At 40.6% G+C, this 26,304-nt stretch overlaps 1 protein-coding gene across 4 annotated transcripts in view; it reads right to left on the bottom strand.

Annotated features, from left to right (window-relative positions):
* The window catches only part of sdccag8 (SHH signaling and ciliogenesis regulator sdccag8), a 328,334-nt gene that overhangs the window by 4,635 nt on the left and 297,395 nt on the right, over positions 1-26,304 (bottom strand). For 2 of the 4 annotated variants that reach the window (XM_048536980.2, XM_048536979.2), the window contains one exon: positions 17,485-17,629. In XM_048536980.2, the coding sequence (XP_048392937.2) occupies positions 17,485-17,629 (145 nt within the window). Of the gene's footprint in view, positions 1-5,228; positions 5,297-17,484; positions 17,630-26,304 lie in introns of those variants that run through there. The other 2 variants (XR_007248182.2, XR_007248183.2) reach the window with 2 other exon arrangements.

The following is a 26,304-nucleotide window of genomic DNA, read 5'->3' as shown; positions in this document are numbered from 1 at the left end:
CCTCTCTCCCTATTTATTCCAGTTCCCTCCCCCCATCCCCCTCTCTGATGAAGGGTCTAGGCCCGAAACGTCAGCTTTTGTGCTCCTGAGATGCTGCTTGGCCTGCTGTGTTCATCCAGCCTCACATTTTATTATCTTGGAATCTCCAGCATCTGCAGTTCCCATTATCTCTCTCTACTTCTATATCTGTGCATTCATGATGACTCAATGTTCAGAATCAATCATCAGCAACAATCCCCAGTTCTGACTTTATTGATAGAGGGAAGGTCATTATTTAAGCAGTTGAAGCTGGTTGGGCCGAAGGCATTCCCTAAAAAATTCCTGCAGAGATGTTCCTGGAATGAAATAATTGATCTCCAGTAATCACAACTATCTTCCTTTTGTGCTAGCTATGAGAATGATTTCCCCAATTCCCATTGACTCCAGTTTTATTAGTGCTTCTCGATGCCAGACTAGTTAAATGATGCCTTAATGTCCAAGGCAGTCACTCCTGTCTCACCCCTGGAGATCAGTTTTTTCCATCCATGTTTGCAGTAAGGAAATAATGCTGTGAGAAATTGGGCGCCCTTTGCAAACCCCAAACTGAGCCGCAGTGAGCAGGTTGTTACTGAGTTAGTGCTTTTTGATGACACCTTTCATCACTGATCGAGAGTAGGCTGATAGGGTGGATCGATGGAGTAATACATGCTGTGGCAATCTCCCACATTGCAGGCTAAACTGATTCACGAAGCAATCTTTCAATTAGTAAGGTTCTCTTAAACAAAACACACAAAAACTTAATTTAACTATTATAATTTAGTGTTAATAAATCACAGCTGACTTCAATCATGCTGTGCATTTTATTTGGCCAACTGCAATGCATAAAAAGGAAAACTGCATGCATGATGGAGCTCTTACAGGGCAGATGATATGTTTTAATTATTTTAAAATATATTTAATTCCTTGTTTAATATCACCTGCACACACTAGACATGAAAGGAATATTTATATTAAGTCAAAGAAAGCAGAGTTTCGACAAAATTGCCACATAACTGACTATAATTGAACTATTTAGAATATTAGAATACAACATGACATTTAAAGAGAAAGGGCACATATAAAGGCACACTTACAACAAAAACATAGTGACAAGGCATAGTACGAGTTACAGAGCCCCAGAGTTGGCTCCACATTGATGAATTTTAAAGTGTATCCAGTATATGGTTCAATGGTACAGGTTGAAAGAAAGTTCTCTAGGAATACCAGAGGCAGATTGCTCATATTCAGTATAATGGTACCAATTACTTCTGCAGTCCTTAGAAGGCACCTGCCAATCACTGAGAATAACAGCCTCAGCAGGTTATGGATCGACAGGAAGTCTCACATAGAATTGTACCTTCTGCTGCAAGGAAGATTATAGTAAACTACAGTTTCAGAACTAGAAAAATTTACTGCTTATGCCTCTTTCCGAATTAGAGGTTTGTGATCATTTGTTCCTCACACCTTTATCGAACCTGTATCTGATGTAGCAATTGGTAGAACCAACTTTTCCATCTTCCTTCCCACAGAATACCAGTGGAATTCTGACACTAGTGTCCAATGCCATTGCTGAGCTGCGCTTTCTAAAGTATACAGAGCTTGACTATGGAAAGCACCCAGGTATCAGATTCAATGGGAATCCAAAAACTGAATTTGAGAAATGGCTGCCATTCCCTAGGGAGACAGCAAACATATAGAATATCATCTCCTAACTAGGGCAGGCACTGACAAACAAAAACTGACTGCTTTTAAAGGCCTGTAATTGGAATGAGTACATTTCAATAAGGATCTTTTGGAAGAAAACTACAACTTGTCTCAATCCATGCTTTTTGGCACTTCCCTGACTATGCGGAGGAGCTGAGCTGTTGAGTTCGGCAAAATAAACATTCGTGACATACTTCTGCCACCACCATCACTTTCCCTTCCACCCTATTACTCATTTTCAAATTTGAGGATTGTCATTGAGAAGCAATTTAGGAACTTACAAAGTGAGACAAATAAAAACACAATATTCGACATATTTACATTAGGCTAATAAAATGTGAGGCTGGATGAACACAGCAGGCCCAGCAGCATCTCAGGAGCACAAAAGCTGACGTTTCGGGCCTAGACCCTTTACATCAGGCTATACCTGTGGAGAAAGAGTTCACATTTCTCATCCTGTCATTGATCTGAAATATTAGCTCTAATTCTCTCTGCACAGATGCTGTCTAACCTGTTGTGTATTTCCAAGAACTTCTGTTTTTACTCCAGATGCTTTCATTGCAGATAAGGCTAAAGTGGGCCAGCGTGTACAAAACCAAAGGCCCAAGAAAACAGAGGATGGAGAAAAAGCAGAAGTAGGATGAGATCACAGATCAAATTTGATATATTAATTAGACATAGTAAATGAATAGGACAAGTCAAGTGTTTCCAGAGGTTTTGGACAACTGATTTTATAGAAGAATAGTAACAGAGTCTGGGTAGATGTGACAATTAAATCAATGATAATTTCAATGCTGGTGCAGAAAATGAGGTAGTGACATTAAATACAAGAGACACATAGTAGAAGATATTTTTCTCATGGCTACAGTCACAGGAGATATTGTTAGCAAGGTATTACCAACTTGGTGCTATAAGGAGCAACTATATGCTATTTTACTTCTATATATAATTTTATAATATATGATTAGGTGGGAAGTAGTACAAGTTACATTTATATACATTGATATAAAAAACAGTCAAGGCACTTTAAGTTTACATTTTAAGTTTGAGACTATTAAAAACATCAAATATATGGTTTTGAAGATGAATAAGAATTTTTACAGTACAGAAGGAGGTCATTTAGTCCAGTAAAGCACTGGGTCTACAACGAGTATTATGACTTAGAGCCATTTGCCTTCCTTTACTCTAAACTCATGTCTGTGGTTCTATTCAAATAATCATCCAATGCTTTCTTGAATGCTTCCATTTAGACTGCCTCTGCTACACTTCACTACCAAACCACCTGCAAGGAAAGTGCAACCTGTCTGGCTTCTTCATCTTCCCTGAAGCTAGCCCCAGTGTCTCGGAGAACTAATGCCCTCCCTCCTGCACCATGTTGCAAGCCATGTAGCATCTGCTTAATCCTTTTTTCTCACTTGCACTTGGCATTACGAGTAATCCAGATATGATGCTCCATTTGAGGGCCTGCTTGCTAATTTTCAACCAAGATCCATAAGTTCTGATTTCAAGACCACATCTCCTTTCCTACCCAAGTCATTGGTGCCACAATGGCACCAATGGGCACCACCATTTCTGGCTATTTTCCCTTCCTCAGAAGATTGTCTTGCAGCTGTCCTTTGACACCACCTGGCACCAGGAAAGCAACATAACAACATGGAGCCATGTTCCTGGAATCATTATTGCTTCTTCCTTTCCTCCTGTACAGCTAAGCCGTTTGTGGTGCTACAAACCTGGCCATAACTGCATTCCCTTAAGGAACATGCGTCCTCATCAGCTCCCAGAAAGCAAAGATTATTTGTGAGTGGGACCCCTGTGGACTCCTGCACCGCCTGCTTGTTTCTCTTGAATTGCCTGGCAGTCACCCATTCCTTTACTGCCTTCAGGCCTTTAAGATGAAGTGCGATCATCTCTCTGGTTGTGCTATCCATTTAAGTCTTAGCCTCAAGAGTGTGCTACAGTGAGTCAGGCTGTTGCTTTAGCTCTGAAACCTGGAACTCAGGTTTCTGCAGTTAGGAACAATTCCTGTACATGTGGTTGTCCAGGACATCAACAAGGTCCATGCCTTCTAACATATTACAGGCCAAGCATTCCAAATAATATTTTAAAATCTTATATTACTTTATTATGTTGGCCATGACATTCCTTTTGCCTTGTGTTTCCCAGTTAAATCTATGATGACAAGGTAGTTTTAGCATGACGATATAAAGATTGCAGTTGAGTCACCATTGGTATGTAGAACATACAGGGGGTTGCAGTTGGCAGAATTTGCTCTGGAAGGAGAATGATTTAATCTCACAAATCAGATAAAGCATTTTTCACAAGCATCTGAATTGTGTCAAGGTCCAAAATTAAGCCATTATAACAAAGAAAGTTCATTCAATAATTTGGGAACGTTTAGATTTCCTCAGCTAGCAATGTTTACATTTATAGATCATTCCAAAATTTTTTTCTGTTAACCACTTACCATATAACTGTTCTGTTCATATCCTCTCTGTAACAAAACTATCTCACTAACAAAAATTTGACCACTTTCTTGAGTTTTCCCAATTCTGACTGAAAGTAATCATACAAGTGAACTATTTTTCAGCACAAAAACAGAAAATGTAAACACTCATTAATGACAACTTTTTGATTCCTTAAGGCTGCTATATCTTCTGTTGATTCTACATTTCTGCCTTTTGTAAAATCAGTTTTCTGCTTATTCAAGAGCAGATGAAGATTTTAGAATCATTGACTGAAGATTTATTGCAGCAGCCTTGGGGAACTGAGACAGTACCACTGTTGTCATTGGTCATGAAAAATCCTCTTTTCAGAAGCAAGTCTGAAGGTATTCTGCATGTAATCATATAAAATGCAACCCTAATCCTAGACAATTACTGCCAAACTCTTACCCTTTCTAGATCATGGCCTAATATGAACTTTGCTTCCTTCACCAGGTTACACACAGCAACACCTTTGGTTGAAGAGTCTTTTTGGACTTGTCTCCACAGGAACACCACCTTATATGTTAAATACACAAAATAGCTCCCCTGGCCCACAACTTATTTTCCTCCAACTAGCTAGATCACTGAAAAGAACTGTTCCTCAAGGGACCCTAACATGGACAGAAGTTTACGATGCATAGATAATAACTGTGCTGAAGAAAATGGGATGATTTTTGTAGGTGCACTTCTGACTGACAATTTTGATGCAATCACATTAGAGGACATCAAGCCACTGGTCATCAGGAATCCATGGGCTGAAAGCAAGGACTTATGTCCACATGAATGAAGAATGAATTAAAGATGATCCAGATGTCATGTTCAAGATCGCTTGTAAACAGTGAAGAATTTTCTAGAAAAAGTCTTCATATAATTTTTCAACACTTGTCATATGTAGTGGATGGTTGGACAAAAACAAGAATTTATCTGCAACAGCAAGACTTTTACAGAGAAAGAAATTTTAAAAATGTTTGCGTTAAATTCAAGTGAATGCAAAGAGGCATGGAATAAAAGAAGAGCATTAACCTGTATTTTTCTGTGTGAATGTTGACTGATTTGTTGTGTTTTCCTGGTTTCTTTCAAAGTTTGGATTCCTTTTGAATAGATGAGAAAGAGAAAGAAATGAAGGAAAGAAAGTCATTTAATTCATGTTCTATAAAATAGATGACACTATCAGCTTTCAGTTCTTATCTAATTTTGAGTACAGTACAGACAGTAAGAATTAATCTTGCAGTTTGACACAGAACCTGCCATTTATTCTTCTTTTTGAGACCAAAGTGTAATTGTTTTTAAATTTTTGATTACGTTTACAATATCTTAATAAAATCTTTTTCCACTGACCAGAAACCTACTTCTGTAGGAACCCTAGCCCTATGAACTTAACCCATGTCATTAATGTCTTGCTAACAGAAACACAAAATTCAAAATTAACACTCACACTCTGATCCTTATAGTTCAGTCTCAAATGTATCTTTTTTGTAAAAATCTCAAAGCAGCTTTTATCCAATTACAATCTATTGTTCCTTTCTAAAAAAAACTTGGATTAAACCTAATTTATTTAAACAATAATTTTAATTTAATAATTTCAAATTAAATAGTCTGTACAGTTACTACTGAGAGATGAAATGGCACTCTATGCAACATTTCAAATGTGCAGATATCAAAACATCAAGTAGGGAGTTGACAAAAATGCTCTAAAGTTAAAGTGCAGATATAATATTTGCTTGGTACTTCATCAACCAGGCAGACATAACAATCTGGCTTTACTGCTCAGGACCTGTTGGTCTAATCACAGCCTCTCACTTGCATTGACATTAAATATCACTTTAAACAAAAACTGATTGTCCCTCTCTAAAGCTAAAGCTGATATTTGCCACCACAATGTGCATATATAGTGAGTGCACTCCTGTCCCTTTAAAATACTGATCTCTTATAGATTAACATAGATTTGAAGGAAGGATGTAGTTGAAGGGACATATCTTCCCAGTAATAGCTTACATGTAAATTTACTGCAATCTAAATACAACAGTGATATCTCAATTGCTGCTATGTGAAAGTTTTTAAGTGTAGTCCTATCCTTGTTATATTTAATTATAGATTATTAAACTACCTCTAGGATGACAAACTGGTGTCAACCCAGAAGCTTTCAATATTGTTAAAGGAAGTTTGTTTTACCATACTAAACTATTAACCATCGGAATTCATGCAAATGGTGAATGTTGATGAAAAAGCCATGCACAATCCCAAGCTCATAAGTGTTGGTCTTAAATCATGAAATAATTGGGGTCAATATTCACAGAAAATTGGTTTACTCTTTTGCCCCAAAGTTAATCCCTTCTTATGCTTAATTATACAATGATACATGCAGTGTGATAACATTAAAATGGGTGAAAAGGTCAAGGCAAATCATACTATTCCTTTCACTAAATGTAGAAGAAACTTAGTTAATCTGAAGGCTGGTGGCTTGTTGCCACCTGCCTGGTACTGCAATATATATATGCAGCTGCATCAAGGAGCAGGAAACCAGAATCTCAATTGCATCTTCTGCTGCCTGTTAAACTGAGGACTCCCCCAGAAAAAGTGCTCCCAACAGAAGCAGACGTATCTGATAAGGGTCTGTCCTCTTTCAGATCTCAGGAATCTGCATATTTTATGTTCTGATGGAAATTTGTGACAATCTTGGTTCAGTATCTGACAAAAAATTATCTTTCTATGGGAGCTGGAAGCGGTCTGCTTCTGCTAGAGGGAGCAAATCTGGACACTTCAAAGTAAGTGACTGACCCCTCTTTATGCAAATTACTCAACAAGTACTTGAAATGGCAAACATTATCTGTACTGCTGCTCTAGTGGGAGGGGTGAAAATGGCACACTGTGACAGCGTTGCTTTATACCGCAGAGATGAAAACACATGGGCTCTGGAAATCAGCACTTTATACCTTTAACTCTCACATTGATTGTCAGCTTTGACTGACGGCAAAGCATTTTTTACTTTTTATTTTAACCAAGGGCATTACCTTTTTATTTTCAGAGAATTTTTATTTTGCCCAGAAGCTAAAGAGTCAGGGCTATTAGGGCAATCTATGAGCAGCCAGTCTTATTCAAAATAAAACCGTAAGTTAAGGGAGCAGAATTAGGCTATTTGGCCCATTGAGTCTGTTCCATCATTTGATCATGGCTGATATGTTTCGTAATTCCATTCTTCTACCTTGTCTCTTTGATCCCCTCACCAATCAAGAACCTATCTATAACTGTCTTAAAGATACTTAATGACAGCCCTCAGCCCACGTAGCAATGAGTTCCACAGATTAATGACCCTCTGGCTGAAGAAATTTCTTCTCATCTCAGTTCTAAGGGGTTGTTCCTTCTCTCTAGGACCCTCAGGTCCTAGTCTCTCCTACTAGTGGAGACACCTTCTCTACATTCACTGTATCCAGGCCTCTCAGTATTCTGTAAGTTTCAATGAGATCACCCCTCCAATCCTTCCAAATGCCATCAAGTACAGACCCAGCTACTGTACTCCTCTTATGAAAAGCCCTTAATTCCCAGGATACTTTGGACCCCTTCCACAGCCAGCACATCCTTCCTTAGACACAGGGCTGAAACTGCTCACAATATTCCAACTGCAGTCTGACCAGAGCCTCAGTAGTACATCTCTGCTCTTCTCATAGAAATATCATAGAATCCCTACAGCACAGAGAAAGGCCATTTGCCGCTTCGAGTTGCTCGAACTCTCCGAGCATCCCACCCATACCCATTGCACTAGCCTTCCTAACTTCCTACAAAACCTGCTTGTTAACTCTAAGAAAGTTAACAAGGAATTGACAAGGAATCCTGAACTAGGATTCCCAAGTCCCTTTGTGCTTTAGACTTCCAGAGCCTTTCCCCATTTAGAAAAATAGTCTATACTTCTATTCTTCCTAGTAAAATGCATAACCTCACATTTTCTTACATTAATTGATTTATTGTCACATGTACTGAAATACAGTGAAAAGCTTTGTTTGCGAGCAGTACAGGCAGATCACAACAAGTGAAGGATGTACAGATCAAAAAGACTTACAGGCAAACAGGTTACATAGCAGCTTACATTATTTGAGGCTAGAGTCCATACTACAGTCTGATAACAGCTGGAAGGAAGCTGTTCCTGAACCTGCTTGTGCATGTGTTCAGGTTTCTATATTTTCTGCCCAATGGAAGGGGTTGTTGGAGGTCATTACCAGGTGCAATGGGTTTTTGATGATGTTGGCCACCTTTCTGTGGCTGCGAGCTGTGTAAATAGGGACCATAGATGGAAGGTTGGCTTCCATGGTGGGGTCTGGGCTGTGCAGACCACCTTCTGTAGTTTCTTACGGTCCTGGGCAGAGCAGTTGCCATACCGGGCCATTGTATTCCATCTGCCACTTATTGCTCACTTTCCTAGCATGACCTTCTGCAGTCTTTCCACTCCTCAATACTTCCTGTCCCTCCAGCTATCTTTGTGCCAACTGCAAACTTTACAACAATGCCCCCAGTTCCTTTGTCCACATCATTAATCTATACCATGAACAGTTGTGGTTCCAATACTGATCCCTGCACAACTTCATTAGTCACTGGCTTCTATCCTGAAAAATGCCCTTTTATTACCACTCCCTGCCTTCTGCCAGTCAGCCAATCCTCTTTCCATGCCAGTATCTTGCCCCTCACACCACAGGCCCTTATTTAGCAGCCTCCTGTGCAACACCTTGTCAAAGGCCTTCTGGAAATCCACATACATATCGCACATTGGCTCTCCTTTGGTCTAACTTGCTTGTTATCTCCTCCAAGAATTCTAACAATTTGTCAGGCAAGATGTCCCGTTGGCAAAGCCATGCTGACTCTGCCCTATTTTTCCATGCACTTCCAAGCACTCCGCATTCTCATCCCTAATAATGGACACTAAAATCTCACCAACAGACCAGACAAATCAGCCTATAGTTTCTTGTATTCTGCCTCCCTCCCTTCTTAAACAGGGGTGTTACATGAGCCATTTTCCAATTCTTTGCGACCCATGGACACCAGTGTTTCCTGAAAGATCACCACCAATGCCTCTACTATCTTCTCAGATATTACCTTCCGTAACCTGGGGTGTAGACCATCTGGTCCGGGTGATTTATTCACCTTCCCTAGCAGTTTCTCCTTAGTGATGGCCACTACAGTCACCTCTGCCCCTTGACTGTTTTGAAGTTCTCATATGCTGCTGGCTTCTTCCACTATAAAGACTGAAGCAAAGTACCAATTCAGTTCCTCTTCCATTTCCTTGTTCCCTATTACTACTTCTCCAGCCTCATTTTTTAAAGGTCTAATGTGCACTGTTGCCTCTCTCTTACTTTTCAGATAGCTTAAAAAACTCTAGCAATATTATTTTATATTATTAGCTACTCTACTCCCATATTTCATCTTCTCCCCCCCCCTTATTATTTGTTTAATTATCCTCTGCTGATTTTTCCTACCCTCTGACTTCCCACTTACCTTCACCAAATTGTACGCTTTTTCTTTTGTTTTATGCTGTCCAGGACTTACCTTGTCAGCTACGGTTGCCTCATTTTTCCCTTATTATCTTCCTTCTTTTTGGAATAAATTTCTGCTGGGCCTCCGAAATTACCCTTACAAACTCTTGCCGTTGTTGCTCCACTGTCTTCCCTGCTGGGATCCCCTTCCAATTACCTCTGGCCAGATCCTTCCTCATATCTTTGTTGTTGCCTTACTCATTTAGTAATACTGTTACATCTGATTCCATCTTCTCCCTCTGAAATTGCAGGGTGAATTCTATCATATTATGGTCACTGTTCCCTAGGACTTCCTGTACTTTAAACTCCCTCATCAAATCTGCCTCCTTATGCATCACCAAAGCCAGAGCTGTGTATGAAACATGGATGAGCTCATAGTGAGATTGAATTTGGCAAGTACGATGTTGTGAGTGTCATAGAGATGTGGCTGCAAGGGGGTCGGGGCTGGGAACTAAATATCCAAGGATACGCTTCCTATCGAAATGGCAGGTGGGCAGAGGAAGGGTAGGGCTGCCTTGTTAGTAAGAAATGAAATTAATCGATAGCAGAAAGTAAAGGTTTGGAATCTGTATGGGTAGAGTTGAGAACTGCAAAGAAAAAAAGACGCTGATGGGATTTATGTACATGCTGCCTAGCAGAAATCAGGATATGGGGAAGAAAATAAATCAATCAGGAGATGGAAAAGACATGTAAGAAAAGCAGTATTACAATAAACATGGGGGACTTTAACATGCCAGGAAAATCAGGTTGGAAGCAGATCTCAAGAAAGGAAATTCGTGAAATGTCTATCCAACAGTTTGTTGGAGCAACTTATGGTAGAACCCTCCAGGAGTCTGAGAGGGATAAGCTGGAATCAGATGTAACAGTCTTACTAACAGAGTAAGGTAACAACAAAGATTGGAGGGAGGATCTGGCCACTAGTAATTGGAAGGGGTCCCTAGCAGGGAAGAAAGTAGAGCAACACAGTGTGCGCTTGAGCACAATACCCTCAATCCTGTGTTGATTGTCTTTCTTCTCATAGTTGTTCCCCTATCTGCTATTCCTGAGGTTAGATTCCTGATCCTTTCCACACCCTCAGTCCTATTACTTGTTCTGGAAACTATAAAAATGTTTATTATTATCAATTTTTATTACCTCCAAGACCTACTGGAGATCTGCGACACTAAAATGGTGATTATTCCCTCAGCACTGCAGCATTATTAAACCTCCAAAATGGCCAAGATGGGTCTTGTGCTGACGTGCAGGCTTAAGGATTATTAAGGGACTATTTGCCACTCAACTTTCTTGCCAGCGTTAACTATGTAGACTTTATGGCATTTTGGTGGCAAGCACCTGACCCACCCTGTCCAATAGTGACCAGCTGATTGGGAATGATATGATCATAGCAGAAATTTCTCAGCCTTGCTTAAAGATGAATTGTCCTTTCATGTTCATTCGCTGCCAGAGGTTGAAAAGGCCTTTTGAAAAAACTTTGCAGACTTTCTCAAACATTTTGTCAAAACTTAAACACCATAGCAACATTTATCGAAGAAATTCTCTGAAGACTTCTCCTAATATCACGATGGCAGCAGTGGAGCAGGTAGTCCGGAGCCTGTCCTTTCCATCTGCTTCTCTTTTATTCCCATTTTTAATTTTTTAGTTAGTTCTAACTTACCTTGGCTTGTGAAGAGAGTGGTGGCACTTTGGCAGCTAAGAGCCCAGAGTGGGATCGGCTAGTGGTCAGGGGTCCAAAACAGTGAGACACACAGGGGTCGGTGGGCCTGAGTCGAGCGGGATGGACAGCAGTCGGTGAGCCCGAGCCAAGCAGGACGGACAGTGGTCAGTGGTCAGTGGGCCCGAGCCGAGCGGGACGGACCGCGGTCGCTGGGCCTGAGCCGAGTGGGACGGGCAGCGATCTGTGGGCCCGAGCTGAGCAGGACGGACAGCGGTCGGTGGGCCTGAGCCGAGCGGGACGGACAGCGATCGGTGGGCTCGAGCCGAGCGGGACGGACAGCGATCAGTGGGCCCGAGCCGAGCGGGACGGACAATGATGGGTGGGCTCGAGCTGAGCTGGACGGACAGCGATTGGTGAGCCTGAGCCGAGCGGGACGGACAGCAGTCGGTGGGCCTGAGCCGAGCGGGACGGACAGCGGTCAGTGGGCCCGAGCCGAGTGGGACGGACAGCGATTGGTGGGCCCGAGCCGAGCGGGACGGACAGCAGTCAGTGGGCTCGAGCCGAGCGGGACGGACAGCGATCGGTGGGCCCGAGCTGAGCGGGACGGACAGCGATCGGTGGGCCTGAGCCGAGCGGGACGGACAGTGATTGGTGAGCCAAGCGGGACAGGCAGCGATGGGTGGGCCTGAGCCGAGCGGGATGGACAGCGATGGGTGGGCTCGAGCCGAGCAGGATGGACAGCGATTGATGGGCCGAGCCGAGCGGGACGGACAGCGGTCGGTGGGCCTGAGCCGAGCGGGACGGACAGCGGTCGGTGGGCCCGAGCCGAGCGGGACGGACAGCGATCAGTGAGCCCGAGCCGAGCGGGATGGACAGCGATTGGTGGGCCCGAGCCGAGCGGGACGGACAGCGGTCAGTGGGCTCAAGCCAAGCAGGACAGACAGCGATCAGTGAGCCCGAGCCGAGCGGGACAGATAGCGATTGGTGGGCCCGAGCCAAGCGGGACGGACAGCGATCAGAAAGATGTTGAACTTGGCAGTGCGGGGAGAGCAAGACAAGGTGCGGAAACCCTTGGAGAGACTGCAGGCTATAGAAGGCTGTAAAGTTTATCTTTTAACTTTATATCCTAATCTTCCTAATTTATACTATGATAAACTGTAATGTAGAACTTCCAGCTTTCCTCTTTGTTTCTTTATTTTTGTACCTAATCTATTATAGTACCTAATATTTGTACCTCGGTATTTGTGTGGTGTCATTGAGCACATATCACCATACTTCTGTACTTGAGTACACATGACCATAAATCTAATTCAATTCAAAATACCACATGCTGTGCAACTAGACCTTACTGGACACTGCAGTAGTCATTAAGAGAAAGGATCATTGAGTCTTGATGGGTTTCCCCTTGGTCTGTAGCAGGAGGCAATGAAGCCAGGCAGAACAGCACTAAGGGATAGGCAGAACAGCAAGGTAGATGCCTTCCCGCTGAGGATGAAGAACATCCTTTTCTTCCTTGTGGGCAGCACGGTGGCTCAGTGGTTAGCCCCACAGACTCACAGCGCCAAGGTCACAGGTTCGATTCCAGCCTCAGGAAACTGTCTGTGTGGAGTTTGCACATTCTCCCCGTGTCGGTGTGGGTTTCCTCCGGGTGCTCCGGTTTCCTCCCACAGTCCAAAGATGTGCAGGGTAGGTAGACTGGCCATGCTAAATTGCCTGTATTGTTCAAGGGTGTGTGGGTTATAGGGGGATGGGTCTGAGTGGGATGCTCCAAAGGGCAATGTGGACTTGTTGGGCTGAAGGGCTTGTTTCCACAGTGTAGGGAATCTAATTTATTCAGCCTCTTGATACCTCCATTAGGACTTCCCATACCAACCCCAAGAACATGAATCGCCCTCTCTCAGCAACTAAACACTGTGAGTCAACCAGAGCACTCTGTACCTCAGCAGAGTGCAGTACATACATACTGATTCATGAAAATTACTTCTAATGATTGTTTGAGTACTAAATTTGCAAGGGATCTTATTAGCACTTTCAGGCAAGTCCAAATTATTACAGTTAGCAATTAGGACCAAAATTGCACATTGAAACCAGACTTCCAGAAATAAATGTCTTATCGGGCCCGGTTAGCGGCTGATTTCAGTATTTCACCAAATATGTCACTATAACTTTGCCTCTTAATAGACATAATGCATTGTCTGAGATATATAATTCTTTCTGAATGCCGTTGTCAGTCAGAATTGAAGAGCATAACTGTGGCAACCTGTATATACTCCCTATATACCTCAATAGTGAAGGAGTTAATTGTTCACCCTGTGTTTTGTTATTACTGATTATTTATGTCAGATTTAATAGCAGAATTATAACTGTGAAAATTGTTCGAGGAATGATAGAAAGTATCTAGATGAGTCTGAATCATAATGGTGGCTTCAAGTGGAAAGTTGGAAAAAGTGAATGAATAGTGTTCAGTCACACCATCTGAGTGCATCCTGGGAGATTCATCAATAGCTAATCCCAATACTCAGCTGTAGTATGATTTCTGGAGTCAGTTGGCTGAAGAAACTGGCAGGTCCGTGAGAGACACTAAAACTGACAATTTTTTATGCAAGTGAGTGTGTGTGCTGCCCACAAGGAAGAAAAGGATGTTCTTCATCCTCAGCGGGAAGGCATCTACCTTGCTGTTCTGCCTATCCCTTAGTGCTGTTCTGCCTGTAATAAAACACTGGAGTTTTTTGTAAGCCCCCAAAACAGGGAGATTAGTGTTAGATGAGATAAAATTCTCAAATCTGACCCCTGCTGGCCTACACCCAGTTTAAATGAGGTGAGGAAGGGGGGGGGGGGGGGTCAACCAATTGCCAGGAAACTAGTTTGACGTTTATTTATCCCAGCGCTTGGAAGGTCAGGACAGCTTCAGGGAAAAGGTTAAATACCCGACAGCACTGTTTGTGGGCCAAGAAAAGCAGCAGTGTTTCGTGCAATACTGCACTACCTTCTTAAGCAAAGCAAAATGAAAACAAGGTTCTGGAGAAACACAACAAATTTGGCAGCATCTGCGGAAATGTTTCATTAAACTTATTTCTACCTATCTTGGCTATTTTTTCTTCCTTTGCCTAATCTCTTCCCACTTACATTTGTAATTTGTCTGCTGCTTGACACCTGAAGTACAATTTGCAGTCTCCTGGTCCCAGCTGCCCCCTCTTCATCATGAACATGCAATCTTTCTTTAAGTGCATCTCCCATCATGACAGTGTGAAGGCACTCCACTTTCTCCTTGAAAGGAGGTCTGAACAGTTCCCAGTGAATGCTGCCCTCCTTCATCTGGCTGAGCTCAGTCTTGCTTTGAACAACTTCACATTTGATTCATCACACTTTCTCTGTCAAAGGTACAGGATCACTAAAGGACCCACATGAGTCCCAGTGATGCTGGGCTCTCTGCAGGGTATGTGAAACTCTCTATGGTCTGCTCCTACTGAGGCTCCCATCCACTTTCTCCAGCACATTCATGATATCATTAGTGCTGCTTCATTCCTCGTTTGGAATTGGAAAAAATAATCTGTTTTGCTTCTAATTTCCATCCATCTCTCAACCTCACCCAGTCTTACTGTTCCCTTAAGTTTGCTCAGTTCTCTGTTTTCATTCCTGGTGATATCCACCCTATATCCAATATTTCCACATAGATGCCTCCAACATGTTTTCTTCTTTTCCTCCTGAGACAAACAACCCCCGGATCATAGTTTGCAGTATCCTCAGCTAACAGCAACCCATTTCTTGCCATCAACCCTTCCCCTCCTTCCCAAACAACGGCTGAGTTCTCCTGGTCTTCACTTTCCACCCTGTACAACTCTGCGTTCAATGGATCATCCCCAGTCATTTCCACCACCAAACCAAACCTGGTGAGTTCCTCCAGCTGTGGATTTCCAGCATCCACGGGTTTTTCTTTTAAGTACTTCCACTCTCCTCCCTTACCAGCATTATGCAGGGACTGTTCTCTCTGTGACAATCTGTCTACCCATCCTTCAATTCTAACACTTCCTTATCCACCCATGGCACTTTCAAATGAAACTGCAGCAAGTGTAACAACTGCCGTTTAATCCTGTCTCTTCTCACTGTTCAAGGACTTCCAAACGAACCAGTTTATTCAGACTTCTTTCAATCTAATCTACTGTATTTGCGGCTCACAATGCAGTTTTCTCTATATTCATGATACCAAATACAGACTGGGTGACCACTTTGCAAAACACCTCTGCTATGTAAGTATGAACGACTCTGATCTTCCAGCAACTTCCTATTTCAATATACCATCTTTCTCGTATTTCTGCTTTAGGCCTTCTGCAGTGTTTCAGCAAAACACAACAAAGGCTAGAGGAACAGCACTTTATTTTCCACTTAGGCACTTTACAGCCTTCAAGACTCAACATTGGGTTCAACGGCTTCAGAACATGAATGGTTTTCTCCATTTTGACCAATCCCCCCTTCCTTCTCTAGTTTGCACTGGTTTGCTTCAACCAACTATTCGCACTGATCATTAGCATGTGTTTGAATCTACATATCTCCTCTACTATCATTAGCACCCTCTTGTCTTTTGCTTTGGGCACCCTCACCATCTGCTCCACTTGCTCCTCTCCCCTCTCACTTGGTCAACAACATAAAAACCATAATTTTTCAGCCTTCTTGACTTCATAGAAGCCATATCATTATTAAAAGAACATTTGAATTTGAAGGTTTTCATTTTTGCACTCTTTAAAACTAGGACATAAAAATTAGACGCAAGAAAAGGATACACCATCTAATGCAGAATGAAAAGGGGGCACTGATTGGTTGGACCATCACTGGCAATCAGCTGTAGCAAGAAGAGTCAATCTTAATTCTCAGGTTAGGTAGATAGATTATGATTTGTCAGGGTAACGCCACAGAAAAGCAGCAAAGATTGACTGTCTCCATGATTCTTTGGAAAAAGGTGCAATGTATGTCTGTACAAATTCTTTTTCTTCAATATTTTTAAAGTAGCTTCTAGCCATAGCAATTGCATTACGTTGCAGGCTCAGCTGATGATCTTACAATGGCTTCTGATGTAACTCTTAACAGATAATTTCCACTCACAGAATGACATCTAATGGTGGATATATTTTTCTCAGGCTTGCAAGCAAGGGGCTGCTGGAGAACAAGTTGCATGGGACCGGCTGCGAATGTTCAGCAGGACATTACAGCCCACATAAACTGGCATTACACTAACACTGAAACTCATATGTCACTTTACTCATTTGGGTAACAGGCAAAATATCTTTTTAGCTTGATGGCAGCATCTTATTACTGGAGAAATCCATTTGTGGATTTACCTCATAGTAGCAGTATGAGACATACAGCTTCACCTGTTGTTCAAACTTTACAGCCACCTTCCCACTTTGAGGGTAATTTAAAGTAGACTGGTATTGTTAATTTTAAAGTTAATTTTGGTGAACTTGGGCCCTTTGAGTTTTTCTGATATACAATAAGTGATGATTTTATCAGTGTATCCTCCACACATTTAATCAGGGAAAATCCATGCATACCAATCGGTGTGCTGACACATAGCTTCCACTTCCAGAAGCTGCTGCATGGCATGGATTTTGGAGATCTGTGCAGCAACAAGGATAGTTAGAGGGAAAATTGCTCATTGTTAAATTTATGCTATGTAGAGTTGGCTTGGGGCCTATTCACAAGATTTCCAATAAGATTGAGCTTGTTGAGTGTGGGATTGTATGAATCTCAACATGTATATATGAGCAATGAAGTTAAGAATCAATCTTCTGACCTTTCCACACATACATAAAGGAATTTCATTTCAAGATATTTGAATGTAGGAGTAAGGTTGATGGTTAACTGTTCTAGTTGCATCTCTATGTCAATTACAGTCCAACCAATCAGCACCCTCCTCTCACTCCAGATAGTATGGTGTCTTTTTATTCGGGTCTATTTCATGCATCTTACTTGCAGGGATTTAACGGTATAAGTAAGTTACATGACGCTACTGTCAACAATGCACCCTACTATGCAGAAATGTTCATTGACTGTCTTATCTTTACTCAAGCAATTTCAGACTAATGTGGTATAGGTAACAGACGACTCCTACTTTGCCTGTGACATTTCCTGATGATTTCAGGCACTGCACGTTTTCCAACAGGGCTTGTCTCTCCTTTAGCAGCTCATTCTGTCTTTGCAGTAGTTCCACCACCTGCTGTGCACTGGCCTGACTGTGCTGGTCCAACTGTTGCAGTCTGCAAAGACAAAATGACAGATGACAGACACTTAGGATAAATTCTCTGCTGTTACAATGTCTGCTAGCTTTTATTTGAAGTAATTTTGATACTTTTACCAAATGAAATCAACAGTCTCAAGTAGAAAAAAGCTTGATGAGTCTTGACATCAGGCACAATAGCACTATTTGAGCACTATCCTATTCTTGTGGTCACTCCATTGTAACATGGCATTAGTTCATCTTTCTAGCAAAACCATTCAATAGTGATCTGTAATACTTTAAGGGCTGCAGCCTTACTGGATTTCAGATGCCTCCAGCAAGGACACTGTGATCAGTGTTCCTTGAACAAAATGCTGTACATGACAGTACCTATTCAAAACAGGAGGAGAAACAGATAATGACTGCAAAATTCAGCAGAATCAGTCAAAGAGAACCACAACCACAAGCATGTGCAGCCCTGACAAAAGTGGTGCTCAGATCTGCAAGTATCCTTACACTGTCTGTGCATCTGAGCCAGGCGTACCAGTCTTTAGAGCTATTAACTGAATTTGTAGAGTCAAGTATCAAAGAGGTTTTGAGCAAGGTTAGTACAGAGACCTCTTCAGTTTGGCTTAAAAATACCAATATGGAGATGTCCACCCAACAGCTATAAAACACATGGAATAGGAATGTTTGTAGTTAAAGGCTCTGACAATATTCTTTGATTTCCTTTCAGAAATAGCTACAGTCTCTAAAGATTCACATACTTGACCCACTTTCCCTAAAAATCTAAGTGTCCTCCTTATAGACTTCCCACTCAAGAATGCTCAATTCAGCACCATTGTTCATTTATTACTAAGCATTTTTTAAAGCTAAATTTTTTTCTAAATTTACTGACAAACCAATTTGCTTTTGGCTGTTGAATGATGAACCAGCATCCTCTAAAGCACAAACATCAATGTTCCAGGTTCAAACTGTGTAAAGGAAGCCAGATGATGCAGCCACCATAATAGTAAATGATGCTAACATAGTTTTATACTTTTAATGAGTTCACAATCAAGTTAAATTGGCTAGATACCCCTTGTGCATTCCTCCAAATCTTTTTTGATCTTGGTTATGTTTCAGGATAACTCATTAGACATTTAATTAATAAACTTCTTTTCACGGTTTTAATTTTATTAAGGCCATTTTTCTACATTTGTTAGGCAGATTAAAACTCAAGCCGTCTTTTCAGGAGGGTGTGTAACTCAGGTACTATGCTTATAATAAAACCGACACAGGAAGGTAAAATGTGCAACTTGCTGCCTCTGGATTATATACTTTGTTGAAGTTTCTCCCTATTCGGCACATAGAACCTTTACTGTGTAATGTGCAAAAAGAAAATCACTCAGTCAATATATTGGCATGCAATGCTTTATGTGTATGTAATAGCAGAAACATTTAGGTTCGACTAAATTCAACTTAGTTAGGATACTGACCAAGTTGATTCTGATCATGGATAATACTATTATTACTTTCTTTTTGTGGTAACTGAGATAGCTTCACTGGGTTGTCCCAGTGACATTTGATGCTCTGTATTTTATCAGCTTGAATTTCAATATTAGACCGTCTGGTTTCCCAATTTTTCCCTTTTTCTGGAAGTTGCACTCTTCTTGGTGCCAAGTTTGATGTGATGGCTACATCAGAATGCCACATTTCAAAAACTAAAAATATTAAAGAGACACACCTATCCTCATGATTTACCCAATGAATCCTGGTAATCCAGGGCTCACCCTAGAATGTGTGGCAGATTCCAGGAATGAAGAAGGGCCCTCATTTTCATGAACAGCTTAGCTGTCATTCACTAAACAACTGCCTACATAAACTTGCAATTCTAATCTACCGAAGTCACTTTACTAAAATTCCTTTCAAAAGAACTCTAATCCAGATGTAACAACAAAGAATGGAATTTCATGCAGGGCTAAAGTTTTGCTTCCTCATTCATGTTTTCACTGTTCAACACTAATTATCATCAATCCATTTTCCAGTTTCCCATCAAGGTACGAATATGTTAGAATACTGGTGGTTTGTGTTGTTTAATTTAGCTTCACTTGCAGAAAGCATCATTAGATGGATTTCAGTACAAATTGGTTATTTTGCACAAGCAATCTGTAAGAAATCCTAATTAAAATATAACATTTCTTGGTAAATTACTTACACATTTATCAGGACTCAGCTGGCTGAGTTCTCCTATCTGCATGTGTTTCTTTCTATTAAAAGGAGTACATTCTTTGAGCCTATTATTTATTCAGTGAACTAATCACAGGAGGCTACCGAACAACTATTCCCAAATTGTCCTTGTCGCTTTCAAAGAATTTTAACAAAATGTGATCTGTCATGACTAGAACCAGCAGATCACTTTGCTGACAATCTTCAACTGCCACACTCAAATACTTAAATTGCTTGCTAAAGCAACCAATATAATCATGTTTACAATATGAGATTCATTGGATCTATATTGTACATTCAATTTAAAATGAAAATGATTAGGAAGATAGAAACAAGAGGAGGCCATTCAAATCTGAAGGCTCAAGAGAACTCAGAAAGTGAATTTGCACAGACGAGAATGGTCTCAATTTTTATTCCTTAGTTGGTACTGGCTGAGATGGCGGCAATGACACAATAGCAGTCTCAACATATTGGCTAATATTCATACCCTTGATTACAGTGTCAAACAACACTGTTTATTTTATGAACACTGGCTCGGGCAGAATTGAGATTGTCCTGTTCTGTGGTTCAGAGTGGGCCCTCTCCATTCTGTGTTCCTCACCACCTAGATCTCCCTTTCCATTTCCAAAACACTTCCCTTTGTATCTGTCCCTGAAAAATAAGCCTTCTTCAAGTAACTTAAAGGAACACTTTTTCCAACTAGTTAGTCCACAGTTCTCATTCATCACAAGATATGCACCTGATCAATCATTTCCTCACTTTTAGTGCCCTTGTCTCTAGTAAAACCTTTAAGTACACTTATAACTTACTCTGATATAACTGTATGTTCATCTCTTCGAGTCAAAGGCACAGGTCTGTGTGTATCTGGGTTAAAACTGGCTTAACATTCACTTGCTAAATCTGGCAGAACCACATCTTTCAAGATCTTCCTGTTAACAATCAAAGTCACCAACACTCTTACAATCATTCTCGAGCTAAAGGTAACTCCAATCTCTGTTTCTTTACTATCAGCCATCATCTTAAGCCCTCCACTTCTGCCGCCTCTGTCCCCATTTCCAAGAAATGCAAGAAGATGAAGAACCTATTTCTCGTTGAGATCGAGACCCCTTTATCTAACTGTTCCTGGGCTTAAATTCTAGAGACATCCTGTAATCCCAGTCCTGGTCACTGCTGCCACCAACACTACTGGGAGTATAATCAGATCGGTCGGTAGCTCTCTGAGGCAAGACTTCTACCTGAGTGAGGGAAGAAAGTCCTATCTACGGTCAATTAATACGCTTTGGTCGAACTGCTGTAATAGGAAATTATTATTCACCGACACTTTGACCAGTGAGGTGGGAAGCCACCATCTGAAAATTCCTGCCCCATGAGGGCACCTCTCCTGACCAATCTATCTCTGCATTTTAAAATTCTCCTCTTTGATACTGCATTTGGTTACCCTTCCCAATCATAGAAGGAGGTCAATCAGTCCATTATGCCCAGCTCATACCAAAGCATCTTAGCTCAAGGGCAACTAGGTGCATGCAACAAATGCTGGTCAGCCAGAGATCCCCACATCCCACAAATGAATATGAGCTAGTACCAGTCCCCGTCCTACTTTGTATTCCAGCAATAGTTTTCTCCAGATAATTATACAACTCCTGTTAGAATGTCTCAACTGACCTTGTCTCCATCACATGTGCAATCCAAATCCTAAACATTTATTGCAATAAAGGTTTATCTTCAATCTCACCTTTCTGTTCTGAAGAACGGTGACTGGATCCAAACTATTAACACCACTCTCTCTCTACAGATGCTGTCAGACTTGCTGAGACTTTTCAGCAATTTCTCTTTTCATTTCACTTTTAAGATCTTTTGTCTTAAGTAGGTGTCTTCTAATTCATGTCCTAATTCTACGAATGTAAATATTTTCTCCTTATCCCGTAATCGAGATCTCTAATGGCTTTGAGCATTCTATCAAATCTCCCAAGAAGCTCAGCGTCAAGAGACAGAAGTTCATTATCCCTAGAATCAAGCCCATGAATCTACCCTGCACCCTCTCTAACTCTTCTGCATGCTTTCTAAAATGTGATGCTAAGAATTAGACTCTCCAGTTGAGGCTGGACCAGTGCTTTATAAATATTTAACATAACTTCCTTGATTTTAAACTTTTTGCCACTATTTTGAAAGTCCAGATTCTCAAGCACCTGAAGATTTTTTTTACATTAGTCTTGTCACATAAGTGGGAATATTTGAAGTGGTAATTTCAACTTACTAAAACCATTGTCATTTAGACCGAATTCTAATACAGATTGGGTGCTGAGAGTAAAATTCCATTCAGCAGTAATATTTGACTAACATCCTGTATGTGTCTATTATTTATTCAATGGATTAGTTATGGGATTGGAAATGTTGGCCAGTTTCCCTCTCTAAAACCAGTTGTATAGTTTCTACCACCACAACAATACAAACAGCTAAAATAACAGGACCAAAACTATATGCTCAGCTATTCACATTTTTAACGCAGCAGAGGGGACTGAATTGCTAACAAATAATGACAATTTAGCCAAAGAGGTGCCTGAAATGACTCCATCTACAAACCATCAATCCAGGCATTCTGCAAGGAGCCATTAATATCAGGGAGTTATAGGTTAAACCTGGTGCAAGAAAAAGTAAACACAATTAACATAAATCATTTATCATATTTTTGAAAAATTAGTTATACCGTTTAATTGTACAATTAGTTATAAAACAAAGTTTGCAGATTTCCTTAATTTTGTTTCTCCTTCCCTCACCACACCACGACATGAAAGTGATAAGCCAACTAAAATTAACCACGTGTTCTGAGACATAAATCAAAATGGATTTGGTGCTAAGCAAACAGAAAAGTCTGTTTTGCTGAAGCAAAGATGATTTCTCTTTCCCAAATTTCCAACAGCAAAATGTTGGTGATATACTTCACAAAGGTAAATGGTGTTGAAGAAAGAGGTGAAGGATCTATCAGTAAAACTTGTGCTGTGACATTTATAGCTTTGGTAGAAGGATGTGCCCTACCCATCCAAACTGGCAGCTCATTATAAAGCTTTTTAATCCCGGACCAAAAAAACTTATTTCAAATTAAGTTAATAAATCTAATCAATTTGTCCTGTAAACTAAAGGTGAGGATGCTGTGTGTGTATGTAGTTAATACCGGTCATAGAGGGTTAATCAGTTAGACATTTTCAATTTAATTATGTTTAGATTTATCATTAAGCAAATTGCAACTGAACAATTATAGGTTTAAAACATATATTTAAAAGCGCATGGCAATCATGCAAGGAGGATAAAAAATGCCTTTGACATTTGAGATTTTTTAAATAAAAGATCTTTCAATCATTTTTGAAAATCTAAAAGCCACAAATATCTGCAATCATGTTTATGTCAATTATCACATGCTTTTTACAAAACGGGAATAATGGGCATGTTTTTGACGCTGTAACTTCCTAGAATTGTTGAGAATTTTGAAATCAGCACAGTGCAAATAGATTGGAAAAAGTCAAACTACTTTTTAAAATCAGGAGGATTTTGAAAAAATGCACCTTCATTTTTATCTTTTCCTTGTTTTTTTATATTACTTCTAACAATACATCATTATATAGCCTTGTTCAATTTTCTGAATGGTTAAGAGTTCTGTTCAGGTCTTGACCTCAGGTGGTTCAGGTCAGAGCAGCAACTGCTACAGAATGTGAACAATTCCGGTTTCTGATAGTTATCCAGTGACCCCTGCTGGAAAATGCATGTCAGGTTTAAGGATAAAATTGCTCCCGGTTGTGATTAACATGAAGAATAGTAATATGAATGAGGTGCTGGATGCCTGCTGGTCTGCGGAGTCAACTTCTTGCAAATGAAAAGCAAATTTTGATTCTTTATAGACTAATTCCTTGGCCAGTAATTGAGGTACTAATGGGACAGATGCATGATATTCTTTACTCTAGTATCTTCCCTCGTGCTAAGGAAATTCAACTAGTGACTGACTCTTGATATTACTCAACTGACCCAAACATTTCTTTTGATGCTTGCGAGGATAACTAATGCATGGCACTGATGTTTTTAAATTCTATTACATTCATTCATGTACTCCAGGAATTTATTTTGCATGAATATAAATAAGTTTTGTAGCTAACATTGAGGGCAATTCTGTCACAGCAGTTTCTTTGTAACCACTTCCTCATCACCAAACACTACTCATCCTTCATTGTAACTTGCATATATTACTGTATAACTCCGATAACACCCTCTGCAGGAAGGAAAAAAAATCTCAGCAATTGGCTATATGGATAAGAAACTTGTCTCCAGGCTAACTGAGAGCTGCTTTAATCACCACTGGTGGATTTCTCACTGGAAGACGGACCTGGCTTCTGTTCCCATTTCTATTATGAAATTTGTGCTCATAAAGGGCTATCACTGAGGATCGGACAGTTGGTGCTCTCAGGGATAAGGTTCATAAATACACTCTTCTGAATTTTGTATTACGCCTACAAGGTTCTGGATATTAATGCTTGCCGGGAGAGAGTTAAGTACAGTGCAATGCTTCTGCAAACTGTAGTGATCATTGTCAGGGTTGCATTAACTGAAGACAAGCAGGTGACACCAATTTTACTTCTGAGGCTCGTCTCTCATGTCACAGAAAATCCACAATCCAGAGATCCACCCCAAGAATTTTTCAGTGCAGAAATAATTTTATAAAATTAAATGCATGTTATTTGTTTTAGTTATTTGATTTGAAACTACTGATTGAGTGTACAGTATTCAACATAAGCAGGGATTCCAGCTGTACTCTTACATCAACCCTATGCTTTTCAAGAACTGGCTCTAAGGTCCAGCTTATCACGTTGAAGAATGATTGCCACAGCAAATAACCAACAGCCAATAGCCCAGTGCTTCCCTGGTATGGAGAGGATGGAAGCTAACAATCTTTTTGCTTAGAGCATATGCTTGAGGATTCAACAACCAAACATTTTACCCTATTCACCGTATAATGAAGAAAGGGAGGCAGGATCTCAGATCTCTGAGTATCTCACCTATCCTATACTCACCCAGCCCAGATTCTGGAGCTAATGATTATTCATTTTTATTTTAATGGCTTTCTTTCTCTCCTGCTGTTTCTCAGTCACAGTGAGCGATATTGGGGACACATCGCTCACAACAAATATTGGTCTCAAACCAAGCAATGTTAAATAAGGGTAATGCGCAGCCAAATTTCTAAAACCAAAAGCTTATTTTTATCGATTCTTTTCTTCCCCTAGATTGCTTGCTCACAGTTTTTCTGAAGATTAATAATTTATTCCCAGAGACTCCAGGCTAATCCTGGAGGTTTGGCAACCCTGCACAAAGACCTCAAAATGAAACAACATAGATCCTGGAGAGAGGTAGGTTGGGGCCATTGGATAGTAAGAGATTGGAGATCTCCAGAAGGGCTAAGCGGTTGGGTTTTTTGGACAGGAGCGAAGAGACAAAGAAGGAAACAACATCTTAGGAGGAGAGGTACTCTACAAGCATGTATGGCACCCCTAAAGAATGTATACCCCTCTTCTATACCGCCTTTTAGACATCTAGGTGAAAGTCTTCCATTTATCTCTTGTTCCAATGGTATTAGGGCATGGGTAGCATAATATTCTAGGCCTTGTAATAACCTCAATTGCCATTTTTCTAAATGGCCCAGCATTTAATAAGGAATGAGTCAGGAACGGACAGGAAGGCAGTGGGATAGCCACCCATCCTTACAATGGTCTGTAAAATCAGTCTTGTAAGGATCAGTGCGCTGGGGCAAAGACATCTGGCCCTGATTTGGTGAAAGAAAATAATAATTCTTTTCATCTGATACTTGAAACTGGTCTTTGGCATCCTACGCATCCAATGGCCTTCATGTAAACTCCTGATTTAGAAGACACAACAACAGAAAACAAGAAGAAAAATACAAGTAACTACAAATTTTCAACAAACTACAACATGACTGAAAGGTGGGAAATTCATTGAGTAATATTCAGAAGATGATCTTCAACTTCATCAATCAATAGATAACAGATGTCTCTATTGTTTTGAGGTGCTCCTCCCTAGCACCATTAGATACAATTAGTAAAACAAAGTGAACATTTATGTGCAGTGGAATAGAGAAATATTGAAAGCTCTGGTCCCATTTAAAAATGCAGTTGGGTACAAATTAAATAATAAAAACAACATTCTTCCCTACATAAATAAATCACAAGCATTCACTCCATGTGGAAGCATCTTGTTATATCAAGAGTATTCCTGTCAGCAGTCCCATGCGTCCACTTCATAAATACATAATGGTATCCAGAACACCCAACACAGCCTCTGACAGACATTATTTGTTATATTTGCACACTGTGATACCTACAAACACCCTCACCTGCTGTCAAAACACATTCCGTGCTGTGCCTTCTATGAGTCAATACTCCACAATGGACTGATTAGACCAGCAGGAATGGCAGGACTTGGCTGCTCGCTCTGTCACTCCACAGTGATACA

This window comes from Stegostoma tigrinum, chromosome 9 (genome assembly GCF_030684315.1).
Source record: "Stegostoma tigrinum isolate sSteTig4 chromosome 9, sSteTig4.hap1, whole genome shotgun sequence".
NCBI classification, from domain to species: Eukaryota; Metazoa; Chordata; class Chondrichthyes; order Orectolobiformes; family Stegostomatidae; genus Stegostoma; species Stegostoma tigrinum.
The sequence above is the reverse complement of the archived record's forward strand: the minus strand, read 5'-3'. Positions and strand labels throughout refer to the sequence as shown.